At 39.0% G+C, this 14,022-nt stretch overlaps 2 protein-coding genes across 7 annotated transcripts; both read right to left on the bottom strand.

Moving 5' to 3' along the window:
• Positions 1 to 987: 987 nt before the first annotated feature.
• On the bottom strand, positions 988 to 6,173 carry LOC116262056 (exonuclease DPD1, chloroplastic/mitochondrial-like). 6 transcript variants are annotated; one of them, XR_004174403.2, is made up of 4 exons: positions 6,079 to 6,173; positions 3,462 to 3,667; positions 1,987 to 2,470; positions 988 to 1,779 (listed from the first exon to the last, which is right to left on the bottom strand). XR_004174403.2 is itself a non-coding variant. In XM_031641077.2 (3 exons), the coding sequence occupies exons 1-3, from the start codon at positions 6,135 to 6,137 to the stop codon at positions 1,595 to 1,597; spliced, it is 450 nt and encodes a 149-aa protein (XP_031496937.1). In that variant the 5' UTR covers positions 6,138 to 6,173; the 3' UTR covers positions 988 to 1,594. The 6 variants fall into 6 exon arrangements, 2 of the variants coding, with proteins under 2 accessions (XP_031496937.1, XP_049936138.1); XR_004174405.2 differs by having other exon boundaries at positions 3,516 to 3,667; XR_004174404.2 differs by having other exon boundaries at positions 3,462 to 3,548; positions 6,079 to 6,143.
• Positions 6,174 to 8,773: 2,600 nt separating this feature from the next.
• LOC116263115 (COBRA-like protein 7) lies at positions 8,774 to 12,230 on the bottom strand. The gene is given in 3 exon segments (XM_031642719.2): positions 8,774 to 9,228; positions 9,231 to 10,463; positions 11,590 to 12,230. Coding segments are annotated over 3 exon segments (1,962 nt in total). The 5' UTR covers positions 12,137 to 12,230; the 3' UTR covers positions 8,774 to 9,046.
• Positions 12,231 to 14,022: the final 1,792 nt, after the last annotated feature.

The raw sequence follows: 14,022 nt of genomic DNA, 5'->3' as shown, positions 1-14,022 counted from the left end.
TCGTACTTAAAGACCTTTAAGTTGAATGTAGTTATGACTAGTGCAGGTTTCTATTGGCACAACTTGGTAAGGAGTTCAGTGTCTACCTAGATTTGTCTCTTGAGGAGAGAGAAAAAAAAAGCAAGAATTCTTCATGAGGCCCCGTGCTTTGTGAGCAGTTGATCTTTTAAGTGCTTCATAAGCCGTTTGCATGTTTGAACCACATGATCTAAAATCACATTCTAGGAATAAATAAATTATACACATAACATTTCTAGACTTTGATTTGCAAAATTATGAAAAATAAAAAAAAAAGTATATTCAATAGTTCTATTTTTTTCATGAAAGCAATGTTCTTGTGCATGCAAAGGAATAATTCTTTTGCACATGCTTTACCAGAGAAAGAGCTGGCAATTCTTCAAAGACTAGTTGACTGCTCATGGGATTAAACCACAAACTTTATACGGCAGCACTCCATTTTTATCTATTTGATGCCGTTGAGTTTTTAAGTAATTCCATAGATGACCTTAGATACGATAAATTAAACTAAAATGTTCAAGTTTCTTAACGATAAATTAAACTAAAATGGACAAGTTTCTTACGTAAACAGCAGCTTTTCCATTAAAAGTGACATTTGTGTTGAGAATAAGCTAGAAGAACCTAACCCCCAGCTGTTGGTTCAATTCTGTAGACCTATGAAAGAACAAGGAACTTGTTTTCTTATTACAAAGCTACTAACAACTCAAACATCTTTTGGCTTTTAATAATAATTGTTTACCTACTTGTGTATAATATGGTCACTACGAAGCTAAGAACTATAAAATAATGTGAAAGCGACAAGACAAATGTAAGTGACCCCCCCGGAGATTTCGCGCATGCAGTTCGGATGCTGCACGAAACATCATCCAAGTGCTTCACAATGAGCCTTTCCAAAAGGGTAAACGGGCCAATCCAACACGCAACTGGATCTCAAGCAAAATCTCTCTACAAAAGCCGAATCTCAACATGACCTCAAGAGCAAAAACTAAATCTTGGCAATAGAATTTCCTGGAAAGTAGCACTCTGCTATATATTTAAATATGAATATTAAATGCAGGGGTATGATTTAGACTGCTTTTAGTCAGGAAAGTCTTGACACCACCCACGGTAAGTCCCTGTAGCCAGAATATAGTAGAGTTCCAACTAAGCCTAGCGTATACAAAGATGGTGTAGCTGCAATACCGGTAAAAGTAGATTCAACTGGTAAGGGAAAGACATCATACCAACAGCCTCATTCATGAAAGCCACCACGAAGATCTTGAAACCCAATCATAAGGGGTCAATTGCTGCCAGGCCAAATCTCAGTTTCTCTGTGGATAGGGAACCTCACAGTTTTACTGATCGAAGGCCTGCCAACATACCTTTGACAGGACCTTTCACTTGGCACGTTTGCCTTCTTGATAATGGGGCATGGGACAGTAGTCCAAAAATAAAATACCTTTCTGTGATCACAGATTCACAGTAGAAGCCAGCAACCCATAGAAGGAGGAGATTTCTGCCACTAATTTAAATATGAAGATGGGCAGACCACATAACACGGAGCATATTGTAATTTACGGTTGCATAAACTAGGGAGTTAAGCTGGTGCTATGAAAGATCTTTGCAGAAGAATTGAGATGCTCAGCAACAAATCGTATGTCATCCTTTGAAGCACCAAAGACAGTGTATGGACATCAGACATTGCTCCGTGGGCTGTACCAGCAGGTTGGATGTCATAGTGAATGCAAAGGGACGCCAATGATACAAACTGCACCTTTGATCCTGCAAAGGAAACAGAAACCTGTCAATGCCATTAAGAAGGCCGATCAGGAAACCTGTCCAGAAATCTTGAAATCTTGACGGATGAAGAATCCACACTCGTAAGTTAAGTTTGCATCTGCTAAATGCCTAAACATGAAGAAGGCTGCTTTAATGAAGTAATACTCAAGCACCAAATATATCAACTATGAGGGAGCCAACTTGACCTACCTTGGTAGTGGATGACATGTGCCAGTTACACTGCTCCACCGATCCATCACCAATTATCTAACTTTCGTGATAAGAACTGAACAGCAATTCAAGTTTAAGTTGCTGCTTTTAAGGTATATGTAGCCTCAGGGGGCATAGCGTAGCTGGTTGGGCTAGGGGCCTATAAAAAGGCAGGTCTTTACTTCGATTCCCGGGTGCACTATGCTCCTGTGTCTTAAGGTGGTAGGGCGCAACATCCAAGTTGAAGGGTGCACCGCTGTTATCGTTGACGCGAACACAGCTTAGGACTCTGGAAGCATGGGCAATGGGGAGGCCTTCGAGCCTCGCTCCCGGTGGCATAGATGAACCTCTCCGTCACTAGAAGGTATCTGTAACTTACAAGTGACAATCTCTTCAGCAGCATTGAGTTTTAACATGGTGCAGAGTGAACTATTCTTTCGCCTGTTACTAAAGAAGAGGCGTTCAAGTTGGAACCATTTGTTAACTGTATAACAAGCAATAAAAAGAGGTTAAAATTCCATTATCAGAGTATAGAATGAAATGCGGTTGCCAAAAACTGATTAGCATAATCATATTGGTTCTTTACTTTAGTTCATTGACTTTTTCAAATGTGCGTTAATTGAAAGTGGTTTTTATAGGAAAAAGAACAGAAAGTAAAGTCTAATTAATTAAAACGCTAAAGATAAAAACCAATTGAGAAATTTCAGAAAAGCAAAAGATTACACTTACATCATATCCAACATGAACCTCCTAAATAGAAAATTAGGCAATTAATGAGAAAACAAATAGTATCTTCCAAGATGGAAATTTTTGGGAATGGAAGGGCTTGCACCCCATGGAGTGCAAGGATTTCTTGGGCTGCAGGTAGACTGGAAAGGGAAGAAAGGAATACTGTATCAAGAGGTTCCTGTGAGAACATTTTTGCTGAAAAACCACTAAAGTGCTTCCTACCATTTCTTTAATACCAACTTCTTACACCAACTTCAGAAGAGAAAGCGAAGTTAAGGCCCATATAAAGGTTAAGGAACAATACTGATCATTCTTAACACAGATTCACCTATACTTATCAAATAATCATACAGACCATTGATTAAACAATAAGAATAATGCATTGACGAATGTAGACTTTTGGTTTGTTCTGAATAGTGAAGATTTCCTGGTCTATGCTGTTGCGAATTGGCAAAATGGTACGGTTCAAAGAATTCCTGGTCTATGCTCCCTCGGTTGTTCAGTTTTTCTTTTCCTGTCATCCTCTTGAGAATTAGAGAACGAGTGGAACTCTCTCGTCCTTTCTCATATACACACACACAAATACACAAACCTCACTCCTTTCCTGTGTGGGCTGCTATCCTGTCCTTAGAATTGTATAAGGACAGCATTTCAAAAGCCATAAAGCAAATTCAAGGAGGAGGAGCATGGAAGAAAATTAAATTACAAATGTCAGACCAAGAAATAATGACAAAGAAATATTTTACCTTCAGATTTCACCACCTCACAAGCAAAGGGAAGTGTTTCAAGGAAAAGCCAACCTGAGGGAACTCCCATAGAGCATCTACTGAATCCTTCAATGATAAAAGGGACGTCAAAGAGGCGAGCATTATGGGCAATCCATAGGACTGGCAGACCAGGTTTTTGATAACTTATTACAGAGTGCAGTAAAATGGGACCAAGACCTTTCCACCTGTGAAGCAAAATATATTCAAGACCAACTGACTTGCACAATGAAAGAACAAAGCACTATTGAAGAACAGTGTATATAGCATATTTAAATAAAAGAAGACTAGACCATTTCTGAGGTTGACATAGTTTCTCAACTCTTACAGGATTTTTAACTCTAATAAGAAACATGAATACCATTTATGGTAAAGTGATTTCAACAGTAGGACATTCATATTCTTCCACAGTAATGTAGCTTAATTAGATCAATATCATGATCCAGCAATCACTATGTAAAATGTCAATACTCTAAAACTATAAGCGAACATTAACTTCTACCAATCAATCCAAAAGTAATTTTCTTTCAATAGAATATCAGCTATACATTAAAAAATTATTATCAACAAAACAAAAGCTGGATCAGCAAAATGAAGCACCACTTCATCATGCTGGAAATGGCATTTCAAGCTGGATGTTTTCTTTTTTGACTCCTAAATCTATGAAAATTGGCCTTGCATCATTATAGAAACCTAATATGTTGAAATAGATATTGATATGACTACGGTTTTTATCTTAATACCTAAGTCACCATTCGTACTTCAAGAAGGTCCATACCCGTACCCAAAGTAGGGTACTTGGACACACCTGTTTACTTCTTAGATCAAAATTGATCCAAACTGCTTAATTTTACTTTATTTAATTTTTTCCAACTCAGTTTTCATTTAGTTTTTTAGAGTTATTATTCATTAACAAGTAATGTTCTTATTTACATCACTTCTTTATTTAAATGTTGCTTTCATTATTATTTTGCACACACACACACACACATATATCCATCTCTCTCTCTCTCTCTCTCTCTCTCTCTCTCTCTCTCTCTCTCTATATATATATATATATATATATATATATATATATATATAATGTATCCCCATACCCACATTTTCTAAAGTTTCCATGTCCATAGCCATATCTCTGCACCCATACCAGAACCGTACCATATCCATGTGTGTTACCAAATGAGTCAGGTCGTGTTTGGGTCGGGTGAGTAGAATAGGATAATAAACCAACCCTGTTACCTCATACTTATATATGTTATGAGGGAGTTTACCCTAATGGGATATATACTCCAATTATCTTGTCTCAGAGGCTGGGTTGCTCTTATGTGGGTGTGTGAGTTATATGTTAGCCTGGGAGCTAACATTGTGACTTAGCTGAACACTTAAGAAACTAAAATCAGCAACATCACCAATAAGAAATGAGTCAATGAACAAAAACACGATACAACTTACAGAAAATCGAGCTCAAGAAAGAATATACTTTTGATGCACCTGTAAAAGGAGGCATTTGGTTCTTCTATGCCCCAATGGTTCAATAGGAAAGAAAGCAATCCAGCCATCTTCCATAATGCATAGTGGGAACAACCCCATGATACACAGACCTTTAAAGAAAAAATTCATTCTTCAAATAATCTTTCAGAAGATTATTATTTCTCATTTTTTGCTTCTGATTTCATATATGTGAAGTCTTTCCTTCAAACGAGTTTCTTTGGCTGTCCTATACAAAATACGAAGCAAGCTGAGAAGCAGGCAATATGGTGCATAAAGCAATTTGCCCACTCGCCCATTCCTCCCCAGGTAAGGTGAATGAACCTGGAAAACGTCTAATTTTGTTCCTTGGAAGTTCTTCAGCTTTCAACCGGCTCTCTACATATATTCACACACTCGTGCACACATATACACTTGAGTGAAATGTAATCTAGTTGAATTGCTCAGTGGAGGGTACCCTTTTGTCAAATAACAGCATGGGCGTTATCTTGGTGTCTGAAAACTGGAAACTAATAGAAAAAACAATATTTTAATGTACAGAGAGCGGTTTATATGACAAGAAGGTTTAAGATAGTGACAGTTATATCCTTGTAAAACCGAATTTATGCATTGGCTCCTACGTTTTTGGACGTGGAAACCACATCTATGATATCGCAAAGAAAACACCTACAGCTGAAATATTCAGCTAAGGACGCATTGAAGTCCAGTGTACATGCAGTCAAGCTCGTTCTAAGAAAACCTATCAGACAAATGGCAGACCATGGGCATTGAACTCTTGACCTTCTTCAACATGAAAGTTTTCGTGTAGCCCTAGCCAGACGCACGGAATTCTTTTTCGCCGTTCCAATTAAAGAAGCACATAGAAACAAACGGGCAGCAGACTCCAGAAAAGAAGAAGCAAATGAAAGAATGCGGTAATTTTGTTCACTAATTCTTACACCATTAACTAATAACAAAAGCACGACCCCATAACCTTCAGCACATCGCAAAAATCATGCCCGGGGACAGGCGCATAAAGACGCGATACAGTAGACTAGTAAGAAGAGATAAGCCAGTTGCCAACAAAGTAACACCTGCAGCTTAAAAGAATAACTGAAAACCCGGAAATTACCTGAATGGAGAAAGATGAAGAACGGCCATCTTGAGAGAGAGAGAGAGAGAGATGAACATCTCGTCCCCTGTTTAAGTTGAGAATCAAGAATGCGATTCCTTCCTACTTGCAACCGTGAGTTTGGGTACCAACCGGGAGTTGGATCTGGATCTGAACTTTAGGTCGTGTGGGACCAGCTGCAACAGAACCCAGATCTAAGTAATTTGAAACCCATAACTTGTTCAAAGAAATTTTGAATTTGAAATATCAGGCTCCAGTTCAGGCAAAGTTGCACCGGATTTCGAAATTAGGATGCAAAGAAGCAGACTCAAGCTTGACAAAAAGCTGCTCTAATTGGGAGGATGCTGGCGTTTCAATAATGTCCATTCTTTTGCATGAACTGCTGCCTTTCTCAAATCACAAATGCTGAAACATTTTTCTAATAAACGTTGTTCACAGTAGCTGATAACATAGACAATGCAAAATTTGATACGTAAAAGTGCTGCTGCTGACAGAATTAACCAGGTTACTGGGGAACCCCGGATTGCCCACAAAGAGAAGTGTATACCCACAAAGAGAAGTGTATCTTAAGGTAGTGACCGACGAAATATCACTCTATTTTCAGTATATATACTCAGTATTTAGATACTATGATAAGAATACTACAATATTTTGCAAGTTGTCTGACCAAAAGGATGGTGTTCGCCATGAGTGCGTGCTTCATTTAGGAGCCATTCTTCATTTGAGTGAGTTCACATAATTCAAGGACGAAAGCAATTATGTGGATAACCTTTTTATTAGAATCTATAACGTGTGGAAGTATATTTAAAAAAAATGATCAGTTCAAATTCTATAAAGAGATAGAATTTTATCTCTGTTTTTGAAACTCATTGCAACTCACAGTAAATAAGTTTAGAATTTTGTAACTTGTATAAGTACGCATTTAAAGGTTAAACTATAAGCCTATAATGAGAGAAAAGGAAACATAATTTTTTTGCATGGTTGTAAATCTTGTAAGCCGAATTCTGCATATTTTTATCCTTCCTCTTCGGCATCATCTCTAATTTTTTTCATTTGATTTCGGTACTTGATTTTTATATGACATCAAACTAGCTGGGTTCCTTATTGATTACCAGTTCATCAAGCCGCCATTTTGGTCTCTCTGTTGATTAGCGATTCATCAAGCGGTGAGCTTTGGTCTCTTTGTTTTGCATATTCCAACAGATTTTCAATAATCTTGTAGCCTATCTCACATGTCAGATTTTGACAAACTTTTACATGATTAGGTATGTCAATGGATCGTATTCGAACCAGATGTACTTTTATCCATATCCACCTTTATAGTTGTCCACATATTCTGATTCGATTTCAGATTTAAATGCAAACAAAAAAAGTTGTATCTGCATCCAAAATTCGATTTCACAATCTGAGTTCAATCCAAATCTGATATTTGAACTCACATCTGAATGTGAATCCCAATTCTAAACTGAATATAGCTGACTTTCAAAATGTAAGGGCATTATATATAAAATATTTTATTTAAAACTAAATGCAAGTCAAATCCAAATCTGAACCCGATCAAATATATAGGTACATCCAGATTGGTTTGGATGTCTTTTTTATGTCCAAATACAATCTAATTTCTTAAATCGGATATAAAATTCATTTCATAACCCATTTTTTCCAAACGGTTTGGTTGGACATTTAATCAAAATCAGATATATTGACATCACTACACATGATCCTATGATTTTCATCTTCAACAATCAATGGATTCAATGCCAATTTAGATTGATCTACAGTTTGTTTTGCACTTGCAAGTTTGTTGTTTTTTCTTCATCTACACCTTCTTCATCTCTATCTTGTCTTTCTATCCCGGCATTACTTCGCATTCTCCGGCAAATAGACAACCTTTTCATGGGAAAAAAGAAGAAACGAATTGGGCATGTAGAACAGTAGAAGCTTGTCCCTTTTCCCCTTGCAAGATTTTCTAGCCCGCGCCGAACGAGCATCCACTTTGAATTTGTTGAACGACGTACTGCTTTCCAATTTACAAATCATCGACAATCTTCCTTTTTTTTTCCATTTTCTAATGCTAAACCATGGAGACCGTGAAAGGTGATTCCGTTCAAAGTTGTCTGATTATTCGTTCATGGACGTTGGAACCCAAAGCACTACAGGTAGCAGCGTCACATGACAGGGACCTCCTCTGTATGGACAGGAACCCAGTACATAATAATCCCCGCAAATAACAAATCTGCAAATGGTAGAGCCCCTAAGAAAGTTTGTCGCAGACATATAATCTCAAATTAGCCTTCCGCAGTTCCGTGGAAGAGGACCGTTTATACAAAGGAGAGATATTGACAGGTCAAGTAGCAGATCATGGTAAGCATCATCAGCTTCTCTGATCAATTCAAAGTCAAGGAAAACAAGATCATGGCAACCATCATCAACTAGACAAACCTTCGGTCCATGACTTTGTGCAACAAAGCATAAGAACGTGCCCACAAATTACATTGGACAGGAAAAGACAGGACTGTTAAAGACTATAATAATAAATCAGGAATTGCCAATTTCAATCTGGTAAAAGGATCAGGTGGGTTTCCAACTGACAACACAAGAACTACAAAAAAAGCCACACATCGATACACACACAGCGACCCAAAATTGAAATTTATACAAGGGAGAGAGAGAGAGAGAGAGAGAGATACACATGTACTATCAACCCCTTAGTATTTCTGTTCCAGTGTACAAAAAAGAGATAATCGTAGGGCAAACAACCATCCTGCTGATGTCATTTGTGAATACATACTTTTCATGGCAGCTATTCAAGGACAGACAAAAATTCGAGAGGCATATATCGGTCTGCCAACAACTAATTGGCATCACAAGAAACCCATTCAACAAAAACCTTCGGAGTTGTGACTATAATGGGATTCATACACAAAAGAATCAAAGAATAACAGCAGAACCCTTTAAAAGGTAGTCATTACCGAAGCTGATCCAACATCATAAATGCCAAAATTGCAAACATGATAGATGAGTATATGCTCTTTAAGGAAACAGCAGGTGCATCTGCTGTAGGTAATATGGAAGGCAGAGAACACTCCTCACCATTGAAGAAGACCTTTGTAGGAAATCCATCACCTCCAGGTACATTGATGCCAGGTGTTTTCTTTTTGTGAAAGAAATCACGGATTGCATTTTTCCAGGTACTGGTGGACTTTGAGTTGTATCTTCAGCCATGAGATAATTCAAGCCAGGCAAACCTTGCATGAAAATGGTATTGTTGACATCAGGCGTGGTGGTTCCATTAAAGGAGTACACAGCTTCATAACCTGGAAAAGCCTTGTCCAACTCAAGGGCGGTGAACCAATCAGCAAAATTGACACCTTCCCAATTGAAGAGTGTGATCCTGGCAGTCCAGCCACTGCTATAATCGGTCAGTACATGCCAGTTGATGCTAACTCCACAATTGTCACCGCATGGCAATGGATTAGGGACATTGAAATGCTTGATATCAGCCCAAGCTAGGGCCTTCACTGTTCGATTGGCAAAGGGAACAAGGAGGGCCTCAGATGGAAGAAGCATGGCAGAAGCGGTTGTACTACAGGTGGAAGAACCAACAGAGGCTGAACAACCACAAGCACAAGTTTTGCATGGAACAACAGAGTCGTTATAATATGCAGAGAAGGAAACACAGCATCGAGGAGATGAGTTTTTGGCTTGGGTAATGTTGCAAACCACCTGCCAAGTCGCTATGGCAGATGTAGATGACTGCAAGCCACTAGGATCGGAAAAGAGACTGGGGCTGACTCTAACAGGAGGACCACATTGATAGTCAGGATTAAGACTGCCACTGACCTTCCAGTGCTCAGGAGGAAATAGCACAGTCCGGTTAAGATCAGGTGGTAACTTATAAACTTGCAGTTGAAAGGCAGATTTTGATTTGGACGGGTCCATAGAACTTGGCAAAAGCGTTCCATTCCGACAACAATATTGAATGAGACCAACGGTTGTGTCATTATATCTAGTGGGAGGAAGATCAACAATTGTCGGTTTCTTCTCACAGTTCATAACCTTTGAAAAATCAAGATCTTGATAATAGGTACCCTGTGGACCATAGATGCAATCAGAAACGTCCGTTAACAGAGTATAAGCTCCCTTCATACTGTAAATAAATTCATTTCTCATCCATTCCCATGACAATTTCCAATTATCCAAGCGTCCCAATGGATTCTTGTTGGTCATAGTGACTTGTGCCAAGTAACTACTGCCATAGGACTGGATCACATCATAATCAAAGGTAAGATCGCCATTCTGCCGAGGTAAGAACTCCACATTGTCACTTATATTAAACTTCTGCTTTCCATCATAGACACAACAGACATATATGGTCTGATTTCCTGCAACATTCACAGAAAAACCCAATATTACCACACAAGCTCTTAAAGGAAGAACAAATAACTTTACCACAAAAGACGATTGAAAGCACATTTCTACCTCTATCAAGCTCACTAAGGCAAGAAAAGTAAAAAGAGCAAGTACGAAGGAAGAAAGGCTTAACTGCCTGATAGAAGGATAAGAAGGAAACACAAGGGATGTAGCAGTCTCCATGCCCTCCCCTTCAAAGACAAATAGTTGTGACACTCAACAAACTGAAAACAAAAAGGCTTTTGACTAAAACACAACCATCATTCGTTTGATATATATATATATATATATATATATATATATATATATATATATATATATATATATATATATATATATATATATAAGAACAGAAAAGTTCAAAAGAGATGAAAACAATAAAACTTCAGAATTCAAGATTATCAATGATTCATTAATCTACATGCTACAACAGAAATCCATCTTATAAATAACCTCAGATTATTCTATTCCATCATCAAGAAAACTCTCCATGCGCAGAAGAAACGAGACAATCAACTAAGCACATACCATCCTTTATATTCCTCAAGTCATGAAAAAAGCACATATACACATGGACGCAATCAAAAGTACAAAAAAGAGTCATAAGGCAAATGTGCTCATAGAAATTTCTGCGCTTTTCCTTCACCAACAGAAGCCTCGAAAAAGAAAGCACGAAGAACATCTTACTCACGGCTCCGACAACTGACTGCTAATTCTTAATTTATTCCATTTGTAAATATATAAGACCAAGTGCGAATGAGTTAAAAAATGCAAGAAGCCCTTGCAGTTTATGTATCGATAACAACATCCAAGCTGAATGCAGGGAATGAAAGAAAAAGTTTCACGTTGTTTGTTCAGCTGACAGCGGAATCGGTCAAAGAGCACAATAAACAACCCATTTTTCTGAAGCAAAGAAACCCACTGAAGGGATCAAAAATTTCCCAGCAAAACCACTAGAATGTACCGCAGATAGTTCATAAGACTTTGGAAAAATGAACAAAAGAAAGAGGAACTGATAAACAAGAGAATGACAAAACAAAGCTGCGTGGACGAAGAAGAAGAAGAAGAAAAAGGAAGAGGAGCAGAAGGGGAAGCAACCTTGGCGGGTGGGTTTCGGGCAAGTGTACCCATCGTTGGCGAGGCTGATGTTGGCGGGCATCGGAAAGGAAGTTGGGGAGACGCCGAACTCCGTACCAACGAGCGGGATCGTCGCCTCGAACTGCTTCGTGTCGCCGGCCGTCTCGATGGCCGTCTTGAGATCGGTCTCCGGAAAACCAGAGAGGAAGGTTCCATTGCCAACATCAGCGGGGAGGTCGGTCCCGTTAGTGAGCACGGCTCCATCCGCAGACACCAGGACCTCGCGGTGCTGAAACCCGATGAAGGCAACCCACGACTTGAGCCGCCGGACGCCGGTGTTGACCAGCGTCAGGGACGAATGGAAGGAATAGCCCTGTTCTGCCAAATTAGACACCAACGGGTAGACTGCCTGACCCCACTGGAAATTGTACTCCAGATAGATCCCGATGCAGCTATCCTTTGGCGATTTTGTCGCCGGCGTCGATTGCCCACCGGCCGGAGTCAAGGTTCCGATAACCAACGCCGCAAAGAGAAGCAAGACAACCAATGGATCCATGGGTTTCGGCATCTTCTTCTTTCTTCTTCTTCCTTCCTCCTCCTCCTAAAAGTTCTATGGAACAGACAGAGAGGAAAAACGAAAAGCTCGCATGGAGGAAGAGGGAAGGCGAGCGGGATTTTCCTTTTATTCAACATTTTTGTTTTATTTTTATTTAATACAAAACCATTTGCCTTGTCATCCTTATCTTTTTACGTAATTCCATAAAAAATACCAACTTCTTGAATGCTTGATATATGCCACATAATCTTTTGACAATTTATTGAACCTTTCTTAGCTCAAAAATGCTTGACCACTCCATTTACGTTAGCTGCTTAGAAAAATGAAAGCTTCCTACGTGCTTATGTTTGTCATGGTTTTAGGGCAAAGGTCTAAGACCTAAACTTGTAAAGATTTGCCATTCTCTTGTACCAAGGGCATTATCAGCAATGGTGGGGAGACATATAAGTAGATGTGGGCAGCTTCATAATACTAATGATTTAAAAGATTTCCTCATTTATATGTCGTAGTGTCTCTCTGTCTTTATTAATGCCCAAATTCTTGATTCCACCACTGATTAGATTAGCAGGATGTTTTTTCCACTTCATTTTGCTCTACCATGATATGGTTTTTGGGTCGTGTGCTATTCGCGGAAAACTGATCTGTTTTTGGAAAATAAAATAAATATCAAGGGGAAAAGAGAAATTGTTTCTACGGGAAGGACTACCAGCCCCTTGATTCCACCACTGATTAGATTAGCAGGATGTTTTTTCCACTTCATTTTGCTCTACCATGATATGGTTTTTGGGTCGTGTGCTATTCGCGGAAAACTGATCTGTTTTTGGAAAATAAAATAAATATCAAGGGGAAAAGAGAAATTGTTTCTACGGGAAGGACTACCAGCCCCTTGAAATACGGGGCTCTTCGCTTTCGCTTTCGTGGCTGCCTCGTCTACTCGGCGCGGGCTGCACCGTAGCGAATGATGCTTGGTTTTCCAGTTTATTACCCTGATGCCACTGTCCGCCATCAAGAAGAGTCTGCGCCGTATAACGCGACGGCTGGACAAACCCCCCCCCCCCCTTCCGTGTCGGCGTCCGACCATGTCACGCTCATCACAACCCAAACACCTTCTGCAAAAACAATCGCCGGAGAAAACTCGCCCTTTGTCTAAAAGATTATTATTGTTCTTATAAATTATGAAATTGGCTTTTTAATAAAGAGCACAAAAATTGGAAGTGTGAACTAAAATCATATGGCAATCTGAAATCAGATTTTAGGAAGCAAAACTTAGCTTTATCTTAAAACACTATTTCAAGAGTGTTTGAATGAAATCAGATTTTTCAAAAATGTTTACATGACATTAAAATTGGGCTTTTCCAAAACATGGTTTTCATAAGAAGCCTGAAAGTAACATTAATTTCTGTCTTTAAACAAAGCTTTCACTTGTCATCCAAACTAAGTTCACAAAATTGAGTTTTTAATCAAGACTTTAAAAGCTTGGTTTTTTTTTAGATTGTCATCCAAACGCGCCCTAGAGCTTACAAAAACGTTACACGATTTTGGTTTTAGGGTTTAACCTTATATAACGTGTTTGATCTTACAAACATGGGATGGACTATGGCTGTGATGCAAAAGTATTCCTCGTTCGTCGTATGGATCCGTGCGACCTCACTGGGTCTTCAAATGGACGGGTGGATAAGTAATTTAGGCCAATTGCGAGGCTGTTTGCGAGCACATACCACCTTTCCCTGATTTTTTTTTCCATTCCCTTTTCAAAACGGACGAACGGCTCTTCCCGGGGAAACCTCGATGTCAGACTTGAATATTAAAATTAACTTTAAATTCCAAATTTGCCCTCGATGATTTGCACCGGTGGCAGGGGAAATTATTTTCAGAGCGCGAAAAGTCATTTTCTTATC

Source organism: Nymphaea colorata, chromosome 10, assembly GCF_008831285.2.
Source record: "Nymphaea colorata isolate Beijing-Zhang1983 chromosome 10, ASM883128v2, whole genome shotgun sequence".
In the NCBI taxonomy this organism is placed as follows: Eukaryota; Viridiplantae; Streptophyta; class Magnoliopsida; order Nymphaeales; family Nymphaeaceae; genus Nymphaea; species Nymphaea colorata.
This window is presented reverse-complemented; position numbering and strand designations above follow the sequence as displayed.